Raw genomic sequence first — 23,067 nt, forward strand, 5'->3', positions numbered from 1 at the left:
TCCCCAAGTGGATATCTCTTAAGATATTTAGTGAGCAGTTCCTGTATTAAGAAAAACAGGAAAGAGTTTAATTAAAAAATACAAACATATACTTGGGAAAATCACAAAAATACTGAGAAAATCCGTTTATTTTCACACTCAGAAAGTATAAACTAAGGAAATTATATCGGTATTCCAATTTAATTGCAACATACTATATCTGCCTTAATTCTTGTGAGAAAAAAACATAATATCTTGAAGGGGTGGGGTAGGGGTTGGGGTTGGAATTGCATCAATGAACATATGCCAAAAGCCAAGGACACACGTAAAGTTTCTCATTTCAATATTTTTGGGAATGTGCACGAGAGTTTAAGAAAATTCACTAATTGAAATATTTTTGAAATTTCCAATATGAGGACCACGTTAAACCGAAACGAAACTGTGTACTTAATTTGCTGTAACCCTTTTTGTGGGGTTTTATTGATGGTTCAAGTTTTTCTCACTTAGTCAAGGCTTGAAAATGTGTGTTTAGAATTTATACATACACGTACTGTGTCATTTTTAATATTAAGTAACGTCATTTGATATTTTTGAGCAAGCCTTTTCCTATTCATCTTTACAATTCGAAATACATGTGTTAATTTTGATGCATTTGACATAAATACTTGGTTACTTTATCTAAATAGTTACTTGCTAATGAAGTAAAACAATTTAAGAGATGAATATTCCCACAGCTAAGCTATATAGAGAAAAATTTCTCAGAGGCTATTTTATCACAAGTAGTACATGTATTTTCAATCGATTGCATAGAATAACAATAATCTCTCTCTCTCTCTCTCTCTCTCTCTCTCTCTCTCTCTCTCTCTCTCTCTCTCATAAATTCTAGCTTCTATCATGCGGGTTATGATTGATTAAAGTGTTATCTTTTTTTTTTTTACATAAACAAGCTTTTGATTAACTGAAAATTACCCGAATTCTCAAGCAGAATATATACGTCGATCATACTTAATGTTTTTGTAGAGAGATACTAATATGATACTTAAGACTATAGGGTCACCGGGACCCACCATCCTTATATTCGAGCGTTTATAATCAAATGTTCATAACAAAAGTAATAAAATTATTTACAATTTTTAATGGTTTGTAGATTTAAGATCTACAGTCATCAAATCCCTCTGTCTTGTAGAAATCCAAGTAACATATCCTTTTATTGTTTTTTCTTTCGAATGAATGTAAATTAATCAGTTTAAAAATAAAGTTCAATGGGACAATGTAAATTAATGAAGTTTTAATAAAAGATAATATATATACCAGCTTATATTATAATAACAATGGAAGAGTCGTTAAAACACTAGTTAGTATAACCAATTACTTAAATGTGGGTATATGGGTGACTGGTCATATTTGAACACAAGGACAGCGTAACCAAAATGTTTTTTTCTGGGTTTTTTTAGTTACACCATTGAACACACGCGTTTTCTTCATATTGCACCATTGAAATCAGTCTAATGTAGAGAAATTCCCCAAGTTAAAGGGGTGGGGGGGGGGGGGGGGGCGCCGGGTGCGACCTCCTTTACTCCGCCACTGATTTACCGCTTATTTTATAAAATGTTTCCCTTTCCAAGTTTTGTGGCATGCAACATAAATGATATTTGATTAATAAGTAAGTAATAGAAAGTGATAGACTTTTATGCATCCCCCATCCTTTGTAATGTTTAGAACTAACCTACTTCTTCACTATAATCAAAAAGGGACCCAGCAAGTACATCTGATTGAAATTAATTAATAACGATACATGTACATTGATTTCTTTGTTTTAAATGATGGGGTGTATGGTCGTATTTGACTAAAAACAGAATTCTTAAAAAGTCGAGCTATTCAACGATAGTATTTTGTACGTAGATTTACATGTATATGTACATAAATTAATGAAGCAAACTATCTAAGAGTTATTTTGATAATCTTGGTTGCAGTTCGCCCTTACTCTTAAATTCACCTCCATTATATCTACATGTAGATATGTCATTAATAAAATGGTAAAAACTTTCCATTTTAATTCATATACATGTATATATGATTAAATTATAGCATGTAATACAGCAACGTTACAATATGAACAATATTATATGTTTGCACTGCATTTTATTTAGATTAAATGTCTTGAGTACGACTTTGAGAAAGCTTCAAAGCTTACTCCGAAAATCGCCGTTTTGTACTCAGCCGGTATGAAAAAGTTTTATAACCTCGATACCTTGAGTACGAGTATGATTTGGAGCACGGAGTACGATTTGGAGAACGAGATCGTACTCAAGAAAGTTTTATAACCTCGGGGCCTGGTCTAGAATTGTAACAGTGACGGCATCACAATTTGCTTAACGTTCTCGTAAATTCTTAAAATCTTAAAAAATTTTTTTTATTAAAAGCAGTAATTATTGAAATGCTCTGTATATCACAATTTACATAAACATGTATCATATGTAATCTTGGAATTTTTAGAAGTTGGTCGAAATCGGACTACGGATGAAATAGATATGAAATTCACACATCCTTTTTATTTTGTTTATAAACTATGAAAAGAAAAGGGAGCATAATATACTCTTCTAACACAATCCTGAATCTCTCACAGCAAATCAGTTTTACGCCTCGATGATTCTAACGCAGACCAAAGAATTGATATTTTCTTTCATATAAGCATATATATATAAACAATAAAATGCTTTCTTTGGTGATTCATGCGGGATAAGAAGGTGGCCACATTGCAGAAAAATACATATGCTTCCTTCACAGCCAGCATGAATCATCAAAGAAAATTTAATGTTTACATCTTCCTTCGAAAATAATCTGCATGGTATTAAAGTAAATTTACATAAATTAAACTAATTAAGATTTTATTTTTGTTTTATGTGTGTGTGTGGTTTTTTTAAGTTTTCTGAACTCATGACTTATTGCAATTGTAAATCGGTAAGAAAATTGTGTGTATTTATTTCAAATATTTTTGATGCTGTCTGCTCCTCTTAGTTGTTTTCCTATTATGATCCTTTACACTAAAATCTAACATAAGTAGTGATTCTATAGTCTGTTCTTTTTTATTTATATTTTTTCCCTGTATGAAAATGTACCTGTTTGTATGAACCTCTGACGATTTGTATTTGTGTGTATTATATATATGTTCCTCTTGTACCAAATTATTTGGTTTGAGCGAATAAACTGAACTTGAACGAGAGAGAGAGAGAGAGAGAGAGAGAGAGAGAGAGAGAGAGAGAGAGAGAGAGAGAGAGAGAGAGAGAGATCTGATTTTTGTTGGAAATTTCAGATTAGCTTTTGGGATGAACATATTACATAGCTGATCTAAATCATTCCATTTGGCACTATCTGTATGATGTCATTTTATCGAAATAAATTCGTAATAATCCAGTAGTACTTCAAATCCAAACTACATGCTTTCTCATTAAGCAAAAGTGGCATGCATTCTAAAATACACTTTATTTCAAAATCTAAATTCACAACATTTTTCAACTTATGATATATCTACGATATTTATGTGACATAAAATTCCATCTTTTAGACACCATCATGTGACATGCATAGTTATAATATATAAACCATTTATAATACTTGTAAATATTTAACAATAAGTTTAACTGGGCGAGAACTGGCTTTTTATGGAACATGTTATAAAATATAAACAACTTTAAAATAAAATTCTTTAAAATAAAAAAAATTAAGGAATTATATTACTGACCAAATATTTACAAAATGAAATTACATGTAGATGAAATATTGATTGAAAGTTTATAATTACACATAATAATTTACATCTTTTGCGTGGAAAGTCTCTTTTTATAAATGTGATTATTATGAACTTGGAACAAGAAAAGTTGCGTAAACTATTTATAAAACTACCAATTTCAAAGAAAACCTATTAAAGTCACATTTCAAAAGTAAACTTTCATGATATGTGAACATTAGTACACATGCATAATTATGAAGAAAAAATATTTGCAACAAATTGTTACTGCAATGTGTTCCTATGATATGTACTCTTAACCAATAAAACTATACTACAACATGGCCAAATGTTGTTGGTACATGTAAATTTGATTAGATTATACCCATCTAGATCCTATATATCTAGTATGTACTGGTAGTTAATAACATCTGCACACAAAAGGACTTCCCCCTGCTAAACCAAATTATACACAAGTTTTTAGTGCACACATTACATGTTTTAATAAATATTTGATTTCAAAATGGAAAGCTCTTGATTACAAAAAACAGAGATGAAATTTCTCTGCATAAAGAAATATTGCTTTAATGTTATTGATAAAAACACAAAGATTTAAACTATACACATCAAATCTAATAAATTATAATCTCCCATCAAACTAAATTTCTATCTAATGAAAAGGAATACAATAAAAAAATAAAAGATATAATATAAATATGCCAACTAATTTATACTACAAACCAACTTTTATTCCTGCGCGAATAAATTTCGCAACTTTTGCGAAAGCCTTGTTATTGCAAATATTTCTTGGCGCAAACCAAGTTCTTAAATGTCTCTAGGATATTATTTTCCAGGTAATCTACATCTTGGTCATGAAAATTAGTTCCCGCAAATCAGATTGTCCCAGGTAAAATGAAAAATAAAATAAAGTCATCTTGAATAAAAGTTGGTTAACAGTTTAGGAACCTCAATAAAGTACATGTATTATGAAATGTCATATATGAAATAGAAAAAAAAACTACCCTTGTAGGAATGTTAAAGGATTGTTATGGAGAAAGAGACAATTCTGAAACCAAGAACATTGTAAGATACAAGATACACATATCAACATAAGTTCACAATTACACATTTAGGAAAATTCATGTGAAGCACAATTGGCTTTGTAAAAATCTATCTGATATTGGAAAAATACAACAAACACATGTACCTGGTACATCTATTATTTTTTTTACTATCACAGATTCTAATAATACAAATACACACACAAAAACTCTAAACAACACAGTCAACACTCAATACAATGTCTACATAATGACATGGATATGATATAATGAAAAAAAAAAACCTACAAATTAAAGTACATGTTATTGCAAAAATTTAATTGTCTTTATGATAAACGTCATAAAATCTCAAAATCCTTTTAACCGAATATAAGATAAACATAAGCTCTTCTCGAGACATTAGTCACATGACATGTATTCCGTTTATTAAATAAAAAATGGCAATGAGAAAAATTGAAATGACACATTCAGCACCCATAAGGAGAACAGATTTGCGAACATGGCATCATACATGAATGGAGCAAAGCATTTTATTGCAGCAAAATTTCAAGGCCTGTCATTTTGAAGAGTGGCTTGCATAGTCCTATGAATTGATGAATGAAGGCCCTCCTGGCAGTTTGGAAAGCTTGCTCCGCATGCTTTCAGTACTTGTATACTTTGTCCTTTATTTTCCTGACTAGACAGCAAGAGAATATAACTCCAAATATCTGCAAACAGAAAGAATCACAATTATTTTGATAAAGAGAAATAGTTGATTTGAACAAATCTTTGTTGTACATAATTACAATTTGGATTGGGCACAAGTTCCAAAAGTTAAACCGCCCTCTCCCAATGGGAAAGAGCCATATTTTTATACAGTGTAGATATAGTTACTGTAGATTCTTTATTTTACGCGAGTACTTAATTCCGCGATTCAACGATTTTCCATCAAATCGCGAGATCATAAAATCGCGAATGTCGAAATGTTAGCATATTTTCATGTAGTTTACATATGTTTGAAAATTAAAAGCGAGATTTTAAAATTCGCGAGACGGGCTTCTCGCGATTTTACACGGATATTAATTCCTCGCGGTTAATTAGGAATTTACAGTATCAAAAACGTTTTTTAAAAATTAGCATGTTTTGGGATTAAATCATTAGACATCTTTTGCAAGATATTTCCAAGTAATGCACACTTCCTCATCTTACCGTAATTTCATAAAGTTTTTTTTTCAACTGCTGATGGCACTTTGTTCATCTAAATAATTTGTCAAACACCAAAACAACTCAAAAAAAATTCTGAGGCAAAAAAATCCTTATTAATATTACACAATAATTATTCTGTTAGCTGACTTATTTCATAACTACCAGTACTCCTTGGCCCCTACATATTGACAACATGGCCATTCCATTTTGTTCATTGACTTGTAGATTCCTATACACTGACAAAAATGGTTAGTACCCATATAACCACATAATAATACGGAATTATTGCATCACTATTCCTGGACCCCCACTGATGACATGGTTATTACCACTATAAACATTTCCTGTTTATCTACCCATTAGATTTTTCTTTCTTGATATTGTAAATTTTACAGAGTGTGATCCGATTTTCTGGATTTTTTTTTACACTGTGGATTTCTGAATCCATATCACCACTCTCTGAAACTCATGACATGGTACACATTAAATAATATCTGTATTTTAGCATGTTTTAAAAGAGTGCGTTTAAAAAAAAGCTTTGTTGAATAAGTAAACGCCATCAAATTGATTATAAAAAGATAGTTTTGTAATTAAAACTTTTAAATGGACAAGGGGTATGTAATAAATTCATCATTATAGCAGTAACTTGATCCAAAGAGCTGGATCACTTCTTGTTGCTTCACCTGGCAACTCGATGTGATCTGACCCTTTGGATCATGTTACTGTTATAATAATATATATTTACTGGCGTATTATATCACTACACACAGACCTGTACACAGCAAAGTCCTAGCCCCACACCGCCAATGATCATCAGAGATTCCTTGGTATACTGGGCCAGCCGTGGACTACAACCCTATCAATCAAACAACATCATAAAATTACTTACAGTGAACATCAGCAATCACAATTTAAATACGGATAATGAAAATTAAATTGATCTATTAGATACATTATTACATTGGCAAAGGGAATTTTTTTTACTTAAATTGAAGCCAAGCATTTAAATAAACAAGGTTCTACATTAAAAATACAAGAATGACACAAGTTCAAAAGTTAGACTTTGCAAATTATTTTACATAGCTTAATCCTGGCAGAGTATAAAATCTATTACAGATAAAAATCAGAAGGATGTAGTACCCTGTAGTATATATTGGAGGGGTGGTCACTTATTATTACAGATTAACAATAATCACTAGTACCCCTGTACATGTAGTATATATTGGAGGGGTGGTCACTTATTATTACAGATTAACAATAATCACTAGTACCCCTGAACTATATATTGGAGGGGTGGTCACTTATTATTACAGATTAACAATAATCACTAGTACCCTGTAGTATATATTGGAGGGGTGGTCACTGATGGCACATCCCTGGGAGTAAGACATGCAGCAGGAGTCAGGGGCCTTGTTGGTCGTGTTCCTGTCCTCACGCAGCCACTGCGACTTCTGCCAGTCCTTGAAGGACACCGCCCCACAACACAGAAACTGAAACCACAGAGGCAATCACTTCATCATTGTGTTTCTTGAAGAAACACATCACAATTAAGAGGGCTGGATGGATGTGGCCATTTTTATGACTATATTAGCCTCCTTTAGAAGAAGTGCTTTGCATAAAGATATACGGAAATGTTCAAATTTTAAATCTAAAATATGAAGAATTTTTGTTGACGTCTAAAATTGTAAGGTACATCGGAGGGTTAACTTGTGGACCACCCACCCTCCTAGAGGACTATGAACAATACTGATGTTTCGTCACCTACCATAGTCATTTTTTAAAGATGTATTATTTGAATTAATTATCTTTATAGACTTAGGCAGTCATAAATTATGGATTATTTGGCTATAAAAGAAAGATAACTCTGTTAAATGATGTTTAATGGAAAACAAAAGATAATTATAAAAAAATTTCTATCCCTTAAAATGAATAAATTGAGCATTTTTAACCATTGCATCTCGTCATATTTTTCTTGCCAGGTATAAAAATATGCAAGAGATTTTTTTCATAATGTAGGTTATGAATTATTTTTTCTGATATTCCTTCGAGACAAATGTCAGTCCCTCTGTATTGTGGAGGATTAGATTCAGATAATCACCCTCTGTTGCATGTCATCTATTGCTGTAGTTAAGTGAGCGTCGTAATTGTAGTTCTTCATCATGGTATCATTTAGACTTCGCGATAACTCCTCTCGGATCTGTAAACACAGAAAACAAAAATGCATCGGGTATGGTAGTCAAATCTCTCTGTGCCTTTAAAGAAAATGTCCTGGTCAATTACAATTGTGCCATGCAAAGTTTTAGTAATACCATTTCCCAAACGAAATATCAAAGGTCATGTCGAATCTTGAAAATTATCAAAAATATTGTTGTCTACTTGTTTAGTTTCTCCTCTGCTGATTGGTTACTTACAATTCCCTCATACATGTAGGCCAGAACTCCACTGATGGCTTCCAGCAAGAAAATGAGTAGTAAAAACACAGAATACTGAAAAATACAAAAAATACAATCTGTACTTAAATGTCACTTACTGCAAGTTCCTCATTAAGACAAATAACACATGAGCAATTATCTGGAATGTAATCTTATCTCTCTAATTCTATTTTAAAGGACGCGTCAGTGTACATGTCTACATGTCCTATGCATGTTCATTTGAGTATGAACAATTTTTTGCATTCAATCAACATTATTTGTGAGAAATATACCATAATATTAGAATACGAGAATTTTCTATCACAAATGCTTGTTATGAAACATGAAAAACTCACAGAGGAATTTTATCTACCGGTACACAGTACAAAGGAAGTACTGTTAAAATGTTACATTTGGCTGTGTATTCTTTTTAGCATTTTGGCGGAAAGTGGCTTCCGCTAATTTGAGTACATCGCTAAATACCTTTCATGCATTAGAATGAACACACTCAGAAAAACACCAATTTAAATCCACCCAAACTTGTTAAAAATCATTTTCTGCCAAATATCGTACACCCTAAATATATAATACGTTTACAGTAACTTACTAAAACCAGCAGACATCTATTTTCAACCCGCGCCCCTGCACATCCCATGATTCCTGTCACAATGATGAAACCCCCGATGCCGATCATCAGGTACGTCGCTATAGGGAAGGTGGAGTTTCCCAGAAGACTAGCAAAGGAATGTTTGACAAATAGTATCCATACTCCAATGGCCAGGAAGGCACAGCCTGTTAGCTGTAACAAATAAAACCTCTATGTCATTCAATGTCACGTCTGATCAATATTTCTCAAAAAGGAATACATGTACTAGTACCAAGTTTGAATGAAGTCACTTTAATGTCCAATGTATTATTCCACATCACAATCTCTCTCTCTCTCTCTCTCTCTCTCTCTCTCTCTCTCTCTCTCCACCCACATTCTTCATTTAAACTTGTAAATAGTGGAAAAGCAAATTAAAAATAACTTTTCTTTAATCAAGAGCTGGAAACCTACCCAGAAGATAAATGTGAAGACATACACCACAAACTTGAGGAAGTTTTTGCCACAAAGCTCTTGGTTTTTCCTCCGGTTTCTGGGTTGACCATTCATCATGATGAAAGGGGAATGGATGCTGCAAGCAAGAACGAGTTAACATTGTTATCTGTCATGTGCAGCCTAATGGCAAAATAATAATACTACCTTGTGCTGGTGATGGAGGTCAGACAACTCCCTTTGTTTTTACTCTCAGACGTTTACAGTAATGACAGCTTACTGACCACTACCACAAACTCTCTCTCTCTCTCTCTCTCTCTCTCTCTCTCTCTCTCTCTCTCTCTCTCTCTCTCTCTCTCTCACATATCTATCTACATATACCAGGTATAAATACCCATAAAAAAAGATTTTTAATACCATATATTAACTTAGTTTCTCTCTATCTTTTTGTATCTTTTTGTAATTGATACATCAAAAAATATTGTATTACATTCAACTTCATATTCATAAACACTGCTACAGTTACCTACCTTGGTAATATACACCAGGAATCTTTAAATTTCACATAAATTCAATGCCAATAATTCATCATATGATACTATATTGGAGTGAGGATGGAACTGAACCTCTCTCAAAATCAGGAATATCCAAATCATTACTATGATTTCATACCCAGTTTCATCAATACAATTGTACATGTATTCATTGCACACAAATTTTTGTAGAGTCAATCAAGGAAATACCGGTAAAACGACAATTGAAACAAGATACAGTGTATCTGATAAACCCTGAAATCTGCTCAGTCTCCAAATATTGATGCCCATTAATACTTACTGCAGTAACAGTAAAATTGATCAAAATCTGCACTTACACTTAGGGATAAGTAAAGTAAATCACTAGATAATGGCACTCTTACAATGTGAAATCCTCCAAAACAATATGGGATGTACCTGGTGGGAATTTTTTTTTAATAATAACTTTATCAGAACTGATTTCCAGGTACTGGCGAATAGAGTACCATGTAACATTGAAAGAGCATCAGTACTAAAATTTGAAAGGTTCAAAATAGCATCATTGGAATAGGTTGTATTACAGACTTGCCAAGGTCAAACTGTTAGAATGCATGTCAGACAAGCACTAGGCTTTGATGAACTGGAATATCCCAAATATTCACGTATGCTGGTTATAATCAACACCATGAAATGCATACCTCAGTACCGTATTACAATTCCTCTCAGTCACTAGAGAATTCCATTTAAGCATTTAAAGTATAGAAACCACAAAGATATATCCTCTGTGTTGCATTTTACATTTATGGGTAGGCATAGTTAAAATGAAAGTACCGGTACCACTACTGCATTACAATCTTAGACTCATTAATTTTTTAAGTCAGAAGTGGGTGGGGGAGACAAGCACTGAGCTGCCTTGACCAAGACATCATAATCTTCTTCCATAGTAACTGCCAAAAAAATTACTGGCATTTGCTCTCATCATTTTCAGGCACAGTAGCACACTGATATAAAGAAACCCTAGCCAGTGTTATCATTGAGTTGAACTCCTGTCTAGTTTAGTAGTAAAAACAGAACCCAGGAATCACTGACCATTGATAATCTATCATAAAATCAGTAATCCAACATTCTGATAAATATCATATAAGATAATGAAAAATTCTATCTAAATTCCATAATGAGGTTACTTAATCACCTGGGCCCCCAAAGATTATATATCTACCTTTATACAATGCACTTACCTTTACGATCCTAAATCTCAAAATGTCAGAATCCACCCTCTGTTAACTCCACTGAGCTGAATAAAAAAATGATTAGGAGATAAGGTCTCTTTGTCAGAAGATTAACTAATCATATATAAATTACCCAAGCAAATTACAGACCTCTCAAATTTCAGATTTTGGTCACTTCAATGGGGTAAAGGTAGTAAGTAAAAGTTATCATTACCTACCCTAGTATTTGATTACATTTGATGAGTTTTAAAGTTTGGCCAAAGTTCTGACTTTAAATTTTTTTTACAATTTGAAGCAAACAAAGAAACTGGGTAACATTTTCAACGTGAATAAAAACTTTATATGATAGACAGACCCTTTTGATGGAACTTGTTCCACTTGAATGAAGAAAGACGGTGAAACAAAGGCATACAGAATCTAAATACCAACCCAGTATCTGAATCTCTATTGAACCAGATCAAAGAAGAGTTCATATCTTACATGAACCAGTTCAAAAAAGATTTCATATCTTACACGTTTCAACTTATTTTCTGACCAAGCCCTAAGATCATGAACCAGCTTCATATTTTAGTCAAAATTGCCATCATAAGAATTGAAAAAAAATTATGAACTTCTCAAAAAGTTAGCTTTAATTTAGGTAATTGATTGAATATATATATATTAGGCATATGTACAAACAAGATTGACACCTAGCAATGTAACTGATAAAGCTGAAGCTGTTTATTGCCAATATATGTTAAAATACAATCAAATGAATATAATTTTAGTCATTTAAATGCACATCTCTCTGTAATTTTTATCAAATGGATAGCGAGCTTTTTTATTCCTTAGCCTTGGCAATATCCACTGGGCATACATACTATGGCAAACATGTAATGAAATGCTTCTGAAATTTGAAATACCTACAGAAAAGAAACATGAAGATGTGACAATTTTTTGTAACAATCTAAATGTGATTTTTTATCATAAAGTTCTCAGACATTGCAGCAAAGATCAATTCCTGAAACAGGAATTTTGGAGTTTCAGAAATGAAAGCTTTGCTAATTTTTTTAAGGTGCAACACTTGAGATTCAATTGTCAATTTTTTTTTTTGGGGGGGGGGGGTCATTGTTTTGAAGTGACTAAAACTGATCCCTAGGTTTAATCAAAACAGTCTCCAATTTATAATTTACCTAAGGGAAATCACAGTTAACTTACTTCCATCAAAATGATCTCTCTCTCTCTCTCTCTCTCTCTCTCTCTCTCCTTACCTAGGAACTAGCAGTTGAATGGAATTGGTTACAACTGGAATGTGACTGAAGTTCGTTGGGATCTTCTCTCTTTAACAATCACATAATGACAGTGGAGGCCGAATACCACAAGATACAGTTACTGTTCTTGCACCTGTAAATATAGATCAGTCGTTTGCTGTACTCACAGACACACTACAGTAATTAATGTAATGTGTTCTGTAATAACTTCTTCATTAAGTACTAGCACTAACACCTCACTCAGTCTGGTTCCATTATGTAACATACATGCAATTTCTCTAAAATTGACAGTGTCTTTCGTTACAAAGTGTTTCTGACATAATTATCTCTGAACAAAAATGTGATGTTACACACCCACCCAAAAAAAACCTTGAGGAAAATGTGGCTCATATTCATACTGCAGTTCTTGCACTTTTATCATCTATAAACACATAGCTTTTGGGTGGGTTCTTTTTTTTTGGTGTTGACTATACCTCACTTCTTTTTAAACAATATACTTTACAGAGAAAATGTACCTGTATCAAATAATATTTATATGTTGATTCATCAGATAGTAAATGATATATATCTTAGATATTTAAAGTACATTAACAAGAAATTGCTAATGTTTTTGAAAGCATTTTAAGTATTTATCAAATTTTCACATAATATTATGATATGGCGTTGAATAACATACACGTTTCTGTACAGATAAAACTACTATCATAAGATACCAGAATGTCCAGCATATAAAAATCACTCAATATATTCACTTCTAAGTTAGATTAATTTTACTGACTGTATTTCCTATAACATCCACAAGACAATGTCCTAGTTCCCAATCTGCACACATGGAACCTAGTTCCTTCAATTCTAATATAGTGTTAAAAAACAAACGGGTACTTTCACTTTGATAATATCAGGTACACTACACAATCTGCGGGTCAATTCCATCAAAACATTCACAATCACCTGTCCTCAAACTAATGCGATACCATCAAGGTAACAAACTGGGAGCAAGGTTTGATAGCCAGGTTAATGAAGATAATTACTGCCCTCTCTCCTAACAGCTCAGATTTATGCACTTGACTTAGGAATAGCCTCTGCCCTGTGGCAGTGGGAACGAGAAGAGAGAGCGAGCTGTGGCATCATTAGAGAGATCAAGAGGGGACTGGTACAACACTAACTTAATGACCGTGTCAAAACAAAGGGTCAAGCATTCCCGGTCAGTGACTCATTGATGTGATAAGTGTGTGCAAAATAAAGAAGCCAAAGCTCTCTAACAAAGAACTAAAACCCACTGCTTGGCAAAATAAATGCCATGTTGGTGATGAAGAGACCTTGACCTTGGTCAAATTACTTGGGTTAAGGTCAAGACACACCTTCACCTTCTGAGCAAACTCAAATTAAGCAGAGTATGAAAATCTAATGCTTCTCTTTTTATAACTATTTTTAATATCATGTAAGAGTTAGTAGTTGCATAATAGACTAGACATAAAAATACCATGCTGATATGACCATGACCTTTGTTGTAATACAAGCCAGTCTCATGGCTCAAACAATCTAAGGTCATGGGCAACCTTTCTGCGGACCATGAGACTGGTTTTCCCTTGTCCAAAAATATCTGATGTATTAGTTTTAAAATTTATTTATGTCAACATAAATAATGTGACCTAATCTTCCAATAAATTTTATCTTTGATTTAGTTTACATATAATTGAATAAGGAACCAACATAAGAAAGATGCATATAATGGAAAAAAAATTCTCCACTGAATTATTTCTCATATATTATTCACATGTCAGCCTTATAAATAAACAAGAGGCCCAGGGGCCACATCGCTCACCTGAGCAACAATTGCCTTAATTCTGATCAAATTAGCATTACAGTATCAAAATATCATGACAACTGAGTACAGTAGATCTTGCTAAAAAAAAATGAAAATCTGCATATTTTTATCCACCTCTTATTTTTTGGTAAATACTAAGCCCCTTTTGTTGTTGTACCTCTAAGGTTTTTCTCTATTCCTATATACCCCCCCCCCCCCCCCCCCATTTCGTGGCCCCACTATTCTCTAGGGAATCATGGTTTCATCAAACTTTAATCTACCTTTAATCTCATAACCTGTGCTTTCACACTAAGTACTGAGTTTTGGACCAAAAAACTTTCCCAGAATATTTTTAAAGATTTTCTCTATATATTCCTATGTAAAAATTCAAACCGCCATCACGGTCCCGCCCTACCACTAGGGACTGTGATTTTGCAAACTTGAATTTACACTACCCGAGGATACCTCTCCACAAGTTTAAGCTTTTCTGGCCAAATAGTCTTTAAAAAGAAGATTTTGAATGATTTTCTCTATATATTCCTATGTAAAATTTCATCCCCCATTGTGGCCTCACCCTACCCCTGGACTATTATTTAAACAAACTTGAATCTATATAATCTGGGGATGCCTCCACTCAAATTTGAGCTTTTCTGGCCTAATACTTTTGAGAAGAAGACTTTTAAAGATTTTCTCTATATATAAGAATGTATCCCCCATTGTGGCCCCGCCCTACCCCCAGGGACCATGATTTGAACAAACTTGAATCTACATTATCTGAGGATGGTTACACGCCAATTTGAGATTTCTTGGCCAAATAGTTATTAAAAGAAATTTTTTAAAAGATTTTCTCGATATACCGTATTTCACGGAATTTAGGTCGATACTTTTTTCCCCTGACATGTGGACCTCGCCCTATTCATCGCTTCGCCCAATTTATGTTTTTGTTTTTTTTTTGTTGGAATTTTGCAAAAATTTATGCAACCCTCCAATAAAATCATGAGTGTTTACTATAATACTGCTTGAATTTCTGTGTAAAAATCGTATGGATTTTAATCAATATACTGTAGTAATTTATCATTTAAACAAAATTAAATGTAAATAGATTTATTTCTTCTTACATTTCTTACTTAGATCACTGACTGAATCATTAAATGCTGTCATGCATTTTGATCGTGTGCTTACGATAAACAGGAAATCGATTTCGCGTGGTAAAAGTAAAATGAGAACCGTACAAAGGGTAATTACGGGGGGAAATATCGTCGGGTAGAAATAAAAAAAAAAAACAATTTGTTTTCATAATAGAATACATGAACAAGTTTTTTTCTGTATATTCAACATAAAACTTTCGATGAAATTTTAGCCAGGTGTCTCTGAAATCAGTCTGGGTAGCGCTGACTTTGTTTATACACAGTTGAACTCTCGGCACGTGCTACTCATGCCTTCAGGCTTCAATAAGATCAGAGGTTGACTCGTGTGTATATACATAGTAAAAAGTCACATAGAGACACAGGGTGGCATGTGCTACCGTAGTCATGCCTCCAGGCTAGGTAACTATCCCCCGGTTAACACCAGTTTGTACACATGGCAGGAAGTAATAAAAAACGATCTTAAATTAAAACCGGCTGTACTGAATTATTTGGTTTGAAAATTTTGACGCAATTTCAGACATTTTCTTACGATGTTTTCAAGAAATACATTTTATTTTCCTTTTGTTTAAAACTGTGAAATAAGATTAAAGGCTACTATATGATAACGTTATTGGTTTAAACCATTTATTCATTAGAACTAGCGGTAATTTTTCGACCAATTCTTCGAAGTCGACCTATTTATACTTTTTTTTTATATTATGGCTAAAAACGGCCTCCTTCGCCCAATAAACCGCATCGACCTAAATTCCGTGAAATACGGTACTCTTATGAAGAAATTGATCCCCCAATTGTGGCCCCACCCTACCCCTGGGGACTATGATTTAAAGAAACGTGAATCTACACTACCTGAGGATGCTTCCATTTTAATTTTAGCTTATCTGGCCTAATAGATTTTGAGAATAAGATTTTTAAAGATTTTCTCTATCTTTATTCCTACGTAAAACTTGATCCCCCAATTGTGGCACCACCCTACCCCCGGGGATCATGATTTGAACAGACTTAAATCTACACTACCTGAGGATGCTTCCATTTTAATTTGAGCTTTTCTGGCCAAATAGTTTTTGAGAAGAGGATTTTTAAAGATTTTCTCTATATATTCCTATTTAAAACACGATCCCCCTATTGTGGCCCCACCCTACCCCGGGGGCTATGATTTAAAGAAACGTGAATCTACACTACCTGAGGATGCTTCCATTTTAATTTTAGCTTATCTGGCCTAATAGATTTTGAGAATAAGATTTTTAAAGATTTTCTCTATCTTTATTCCTACGTAAAACTTGATCCCCCAATTGTGGCACCACCCTACCCCCGGGGATCATGATTTGAACAGACTTAAATCTACACTACCTGAGGATGCTTTCATTTTAATTTGAGCTTTTCTGGCCAAATAGTTTTTGAGAAGAGGATTTTTAAAGATTTTCTCTATATATTCCTATTTAAAACACGATCCCCCTATTGTGGCCCCACCCTACCCCCGGGGACCATGATTTAAACAAACTTGAATCTACACTACCTGAGGATGCTTCCACTCAAAGTTGAGCTTTTCTGGCCAAATAGTTTTTGAGAAGAGGATTTTTAAAGATTTCTCTATATATTCCTATTTAAAACACGTACCCCCTATTGTGGCCCCACCCTACCCCTGGGAACCATGATTTAAACAAACTTGAATCTACACTACTTGAGGATGCGCCCACTCAAAGTTGAGCTTTCCTGGCCTAATAGTTTTTGAGAAGAAGATTTTTAAAGATTTTCTCTATATATTCCTATGTTAAACTTGATCCCCCTCTTGTGGCCCCTCCCTACCCCCGGGGACCATGATTTGAACAAACGTGAATCTACATTACCTGAGGATGCCTCCACACAAGTTTAAGCTTTTCCGGCTGAATAGTTATTGAGAAGAAGATTTTTGAAAAATACCAACAAATTTTTAATAATTCTCAATTATCTCCCCTTTAAAAAGGGCGTGGCACTTCATTGGAACAAACTTGAATCCCCTTCACCTAGTGGCGCTTTGTGCCAAATTTGGTTGAAATCTGTCCAGTGGTTCTTGAGAAGAAGATGAAAATGTGAAAAGTTAACAACGACGACGACGACAACGACGACAACGACAGACAACGGACAAATTGTGATCAGAAAAGCTCACTTGAGCCTTTGGCTCAGGTGAGCTAAAAATATAACACAGAAGAAGTTACACCATTTCCTGCAATAAGGTTCTGTATAAAAAAAAACTAATGTCCTATTTACTTGAACAGTGTGTCACTTTTGATGATTACTGGTATATCACTAGGCGCATTTTTGTCCTTCAATCTCACTACAAGAAATAATGGTAACAGCTAGGCTCACAGCAATGTCAGAGTGATCTCTCACAGGGGTACTTCAACTTTTACACAGACACCAAATTAATCTCCTATGGAATATCAAATATGGTTAAAATGTTCATGTAACAGACAACTATTTTGTGGACAAAGTGATTTTTATGGCATGCTGTCCAAAAATAAGGTCACTTTCTTTTAAAAAAAAATACATTAGAACCATTTTAACAGCTTGGACTTTGGGTAGTTGTGTCAAACAGCAATTTGACGTAGGCCTGTCTATTTCATTGCTTGCCACTCAGCCAAGGCTCTTTAAAATCAACAAGATTTGTCTGTCTTTTGAGCTAATACATGTAGTATGAAATCGGTGCATATTTCACTTGAAGCCGCGTCATTTTTAACTTTTTTGACGCAAGAAATAGATAGCTACGTCCAACTGAAAGTCGAAGGTCTTGTTAAAATGGTTCTATTCCTGCATAGATACTTGAGTGGCAGAAGGGAATCAATTGAGAACACAAAGTGAAACAACATAAAACTTGTTAAGAGGGCTGGATGGCCGTGGCCATTTTAAGACTATATTTGGTTTCCTTGAGAAGAAGAGCTCTCTATAAAGATATAGGAATATGTTCAAATTTTAAAGTTAAAATAAATCTAACTTTTCTTTACTAAATGATACATTATATCTTAGAAAATAATGTCTAAAAAAAATTAGACAGATATAATGGGGAATTTGTTTACCATCCAGCCACCTTAACCAATGTTAACCTAATCATAAGTTTACTGAGTAATAAAGCTCAAACCTAGGTTTATACTGGATAACCTAAATTCAGCCTAATGGAACTGAAGACGCGGAATACAATTACAATTTTTTAATTTTCACTATGTTTGTGTACATAAAATATCATATTGTGCATTAAATAATATAAGAGTTTTCTCTTGGCAATTCAAATGGTTATTGTTATTTCACTTGTCAATGATTTTCATGTTAAGAGAAACTTCACTATTACGACTTCTTAATAGCAATTAAGATGATTCAAATTAAAATAGGAAAAGAAAAATAATGTGAAGTTTTTATAACATTAAAATTATTTCATTATAAAAAAAATTTGATTCTTCATAAAATTAAAACCACAGCAAGCCATGAAATTTTAGACACATGGAATTTCAAAATATTTTTACAGTACTGATGTTGACCTTAAATATTTTATTTTATGTAGGTACCTCATAAAAAAAACTATGAGAAAGTTTGCTTGACATGTTTTTGCCTTTGTGCCTACTGTCTTCATGTACATCGATCGTTAACAGAAACATTTTTAGTTTGTCATAAAAGAAAGACAGATTTTCATATTCTTTTGTATTAATTGAAAAAATTCCAATACATATTGTACATAAAAATGCACTCTCAGCATCAAACATGTTTTGTGTGTGTACAGGGCCCCTCCCAAATTTGGACAGAATACAAGATCCAATCACAATGGAAAACATGGAAAATAAGATTAATTTTCCCATGGATATGATGCCTTAATTTTTAAGTATAATTTAGATAATACTTGTATTTGCAACTAAAATGTAATAGAAAAAAACATGTTATTTGCAACTTTGTTTTTAAAAGAAATGAAAAACATCAAAAGATTGAGGCTGTTTACAGATGAAGTCTTCAGACTTGAAGCTCTCATACCAAGGTGAATCAAAACAATCAGTGTTTAGCATTTGTTTTTTCCCTGTCAAACTCTTTATGCACCCATACCAATAAGATTAAGATATCGTTATCCATATTATGAGTGATGGTGCAGATATGCCAATCACTTTTAGTAAGCTGCTGCAAATCCTAAAATTTGAAGCAAAGATCTGTGGCGGTTGACTTCTTTATTTAATATGTATTTATTAATATTTCAGTAATTGAATATAATTAACCAGTTATGTATGTTGGCTGATTTATATTAAGTCTATGTGTGTTAGTGTATATATTGTTATTAAAGTAATATTTTTCACGTATATTTAATCCGTAGTATATTTAACGTCATTTATTAATATGACGTCATAATACGTCCCGGCCCGGGGTAGCCCGACGGTGTTTGTACTACGTTCTTCATATATTGTATAGAAGAAGGATTTTAGAGGAGATTGTTGGGAAACATTTGAACAGTAAGCACTGTTTTTGTGGTTGCTCTGTGAAAGTATTGTAATACAATTGTAGAACCATTTTAACAAGAGCTTGGACTTTGGGTAGTTGTGTCAAACAACAATGTGAGGTAGGCATGTCTATTTCATTGTTGGCCACTCAGCCATAGCTCTTTGAAATCATCAAGATTTGTCTGGCTTTTGAGCTAAGACTACATATTTCACTTGAAACCGTGTCATTTTTAACTTGTTTCAACTCAAGAAAAAGATAGCTCGTCTAACCGAAGGTCCAAGGTCTTGTTAAAATGGTTCTATTATCATCATTCCTTTGCTTATTCGGGACTAATACATGTATTGGGCAACCGTCCGTTACATATCTTTGGATCCATGAGGTAGCATAAAAATGGTAATGATGTAAATTTAATTATGGAGTTTCCATAAGGTCTATATTTTAATCAAAGAACATTTTAAAATTTCACATTTTTCAATCAATGATCATGGGGAAAGATTGTCATTGTGAAAGGCTATCAGTTAATTCTGTTGTATTATAGTCTGTCCCAAGATATCCTGAATTCAGATTTTGCTTAATTGCTTGATATTTATAAATAGCTCAGGGTTCAAACAATGTTCATTCAAAAGTATGAAAAATTTCCAAGATTTCTCAGTCGAAACACATTCAAACACCCCTGTTAGCTTATCAGGTTTCAATACAATGCTAAAAATTGTGATGTCTCCGGGGATTTTGTATTGCAGCAAGCCCGGATGATAACGTTGAAAAATTGCCCGATGTATTCCAGGTGTATTCCGAATGAAGAAAAGATGAAAACATTTCCCATAATAAATCTCCGTAAGCAGGTAAGGAATCTGTTTTTGTTCCTGTGAATTTTTCCAAGTGAAAGATGATAATGTGTGAATGAAATTATCTTGGAAATTATCCCTATCAACTATTTCAATTGCACTTCTTTCACGGGTATGTGTATTTTTATTAAAAATCGTCCAGATGTGATGCATAATTTTTTTGGGGGACAGACTATAGTGACCAGAGACATTCTGTAAATAACTATTTATTTATGGGGGTTATACAGAGGTAAATAACTATTGAGCGATTAAATACTCAACATTGCGTATTGAAATATATAATGCATAATAAATAAAAAATGCAAGACCATTTAAAGGAATTCACTACATCACATGGTAAAAAAAAGTCGTACCTGAAGAAAATTTTCTTTGGATTTTTTTGCTTGCACTTAAACCGGAAATGAGTTTAAGAAACTAATTCCCAAGAAGAATCCAGCACAAATCCCGGTCTAATCGACAAGGGGCTTCATTCCCAAAAACTGGCTTCAGGATAGGATTTTCATGAACTTTTTGTTTTAAGAGATGGTACTTAATACTGGTAATTTTTCAGACTTTGACCCCCCCCCCCTCTAAAAAAAACCCCAGATTCCACGGCACTTCCTCTTTCTCCATTTATTAATTAAAAGCATTATTGAAGTGCCTGCACATGGCACAATATATTCAATTAACAGTGATTATTCGAAGACCATGCTAATTATTCTCTGAAATAACACCAGAATTAGTTCAAACTCATTATGAATTATCAATTACCAATAGCTGGGACAACAACTTACCACTATATACAAGATCCATAATAAGTGTGTCTCTAAATATTTATCACAAATTCTTCCTTATACTAGGAGAAATGATTCTGCATATAGAACTATTTATGTGTTACTTTTGTGTGTATTTTTCAGTAATTTGTATGTCATTCTGCAATGACGTAATTAAATTTTTTTAAATATATGGGAATGGAAATTATCAAACACTATTACACATTACTTTTATTCAAAAAGTAGTACAAAAATTGTAGTTGAATGGATGCAGAGGCGGCGATGTAAAGTTTGAAGCAGAAAAGTTATGCTATTAGATTATCCCCAACTTTACATCTGTTGTAATTAAATACCTGTACTAACACCCCTAATTTTTCATAAAAATAACGGTAAGCAACTTTCCAGCTTTTAGTTCAAAATATTCTCCAGTTATTGAAAAGCACATTTTTGAAGTTATGAAACCAGTCCGTTAGAAACATGCCGTTATCAGCTATCAAACGGATACTAGCTATATATCTATTCTGTTCTAAGGCAGTGGAGTTCAAGTTTGTCATTTGTAAAGTTGTATTTCTAGATAAGTAGTAAATGTGCAGAATATTTTCAAAACTTTGATAATGATAATATATTTGAATTTTTAATACTCATATACGCAGTTCCGTTCTTTAATCCTCTTGTTCTTTCTTTTTGTTCAAATGGAATTTTCTTCCAATGTGAGATTTGTTTCACAAGGAAATGGATGGGAACAGAAAACAATTTTGAAATAGAGGTTAAATATGATTATCCGCTCTCTCACTGAAAATAAAATCTTTTTTCAGCTTTAAAAATTATTTGAAACAACTACATGCATTTATAAGCGAATGTGTACAAGCAGTAGGACGTAACTGTCTATTTCTTGCGTCAAAACAAGTTGAGAGTGACGCTGGTTCCAAGTAAAAATACACCGATTGCGTAGTTTAAGCTCAAAAGCCAGACAAATCTTGTTGATTTCAAAGAGCAATGGCTGAATGGCTAACAATAAAATAGACAGGCGTACGTCACAATGCTGTTTGAAACTAACTACCCAAAGTCCAAGCTCTTGTTAGAATCATTTTAACAAAACCTTGGACTTTCTGTTGGACGTAGCTTCTATTTCTTGCGTCAAAACAAGTTAAAAATGACGCAGTTTCAAGCGAAATATGCACCGATTGTGTAGTCTTGGGTCAAAAGCCAGACAAATCTTGTTGATTTCAAAGAGCCATGGCTTTAATAGACTACGTCACATTGTTTTTTAACACAACTGCCCAAAGTCCAAGCTCTTATTAAAATACTGCATCATATTTAGGTGTCCATGCACAAGTTCCCTCAAACATAGAGAACCAATGTAAACCACTGCATGGTGGGTATCGGCGACCATGACAGAACTGTAGATGTGGAGATGTATGACGTAATATACATACGGTACTCGAATTCACAATCATGGATATTATTTTCGCGAGGGAAAAAACATAATCTCTAAACAATTGAGTTTGTCATATGTTTATTTGTAATTGAATGGATATTTTATTTCCAAATTGTTTCCCCTTATACAATTGATTCTCGAACCCTCTTGGGATTTTGTGTTGAGCTATAACTGTTTGCTGTCAGATCATATTGCTATCGTTCAGTCGATACATTGCTGTATTTATATATACTTGTAGTCA

At 33.3% G+C, this 23,067-nt stretch overlaps 1 protein-coding gene across 7 annotated transcripts; it reads right to left on the reverse strand.

Moving 5' to 3' along the window:
* Positions 1-3,445: 3,445 nt before the first annotated feature.
* On the reverse strand, positions 3,446-21,114 carry LOC128189349 (CD151 antigen-like). Of its 7 annotated transcripts, none has more exons than XM_052860931.1 (10): positions 20,990-21,114; positions 12,391-12,523; positions 11,150-11,205; positions 9,421-9,538; positions 8,971-9,162; positions 8,364-8,438; positions 8,051-8,149; positions 7,287-7,442; positions 6,725-6,808; positions 3,446-5,474 (listed from the first exon to the last, which is right to left on the reverse strand). In XM_052860931.1, exons 4-10 carry the CDS (start codon positions 9,517-9,519, stop codon positions 5,409-5,411), a joined length of 771 nt encoding a protein of 256 aa, XP_052716891.1. In that variant the 5' UTR covers positions 9,520-9,538; positions 11,150-11,205; positions 12,391-12,523; positions 20,990-21,114; the 3' UTR covers positions 3,446-5,408. The 7 variants fall into 7 exon arrangements, with proteins under 7 accessions (XP_052716891.1, XP_052716900.1, XP_052716885.1 ...); XM_052860940.1 differs by lacking the exon at positions 20,990-21,114 and adding an exon at positions 17,590-17,656; XM_052860925.1 differs by lacking the exon at positions 20,990-21,114 and adding an exon at positions 13,169-13,308.
* Positions 21,115-23,067: the final 1,953 nt, after the last annotated feature.

The sequence above is a fragment of the Crassostrea angulata genome, chromosome 1 (assembly GCF_025612915.1).
Source record: "Crassostrea angulata isolate pt1a10 chromosome 1, ASM2561291v2, whole genome shotgun sequence".
In the NCBI taxonomy this organism is placed as follows: domain Eukaryota; kingdom Metazoa; phylum Mollusca; class Bivalvia; order Ostreida; family Ostreidae; genus Magallana; species Magallana angulata.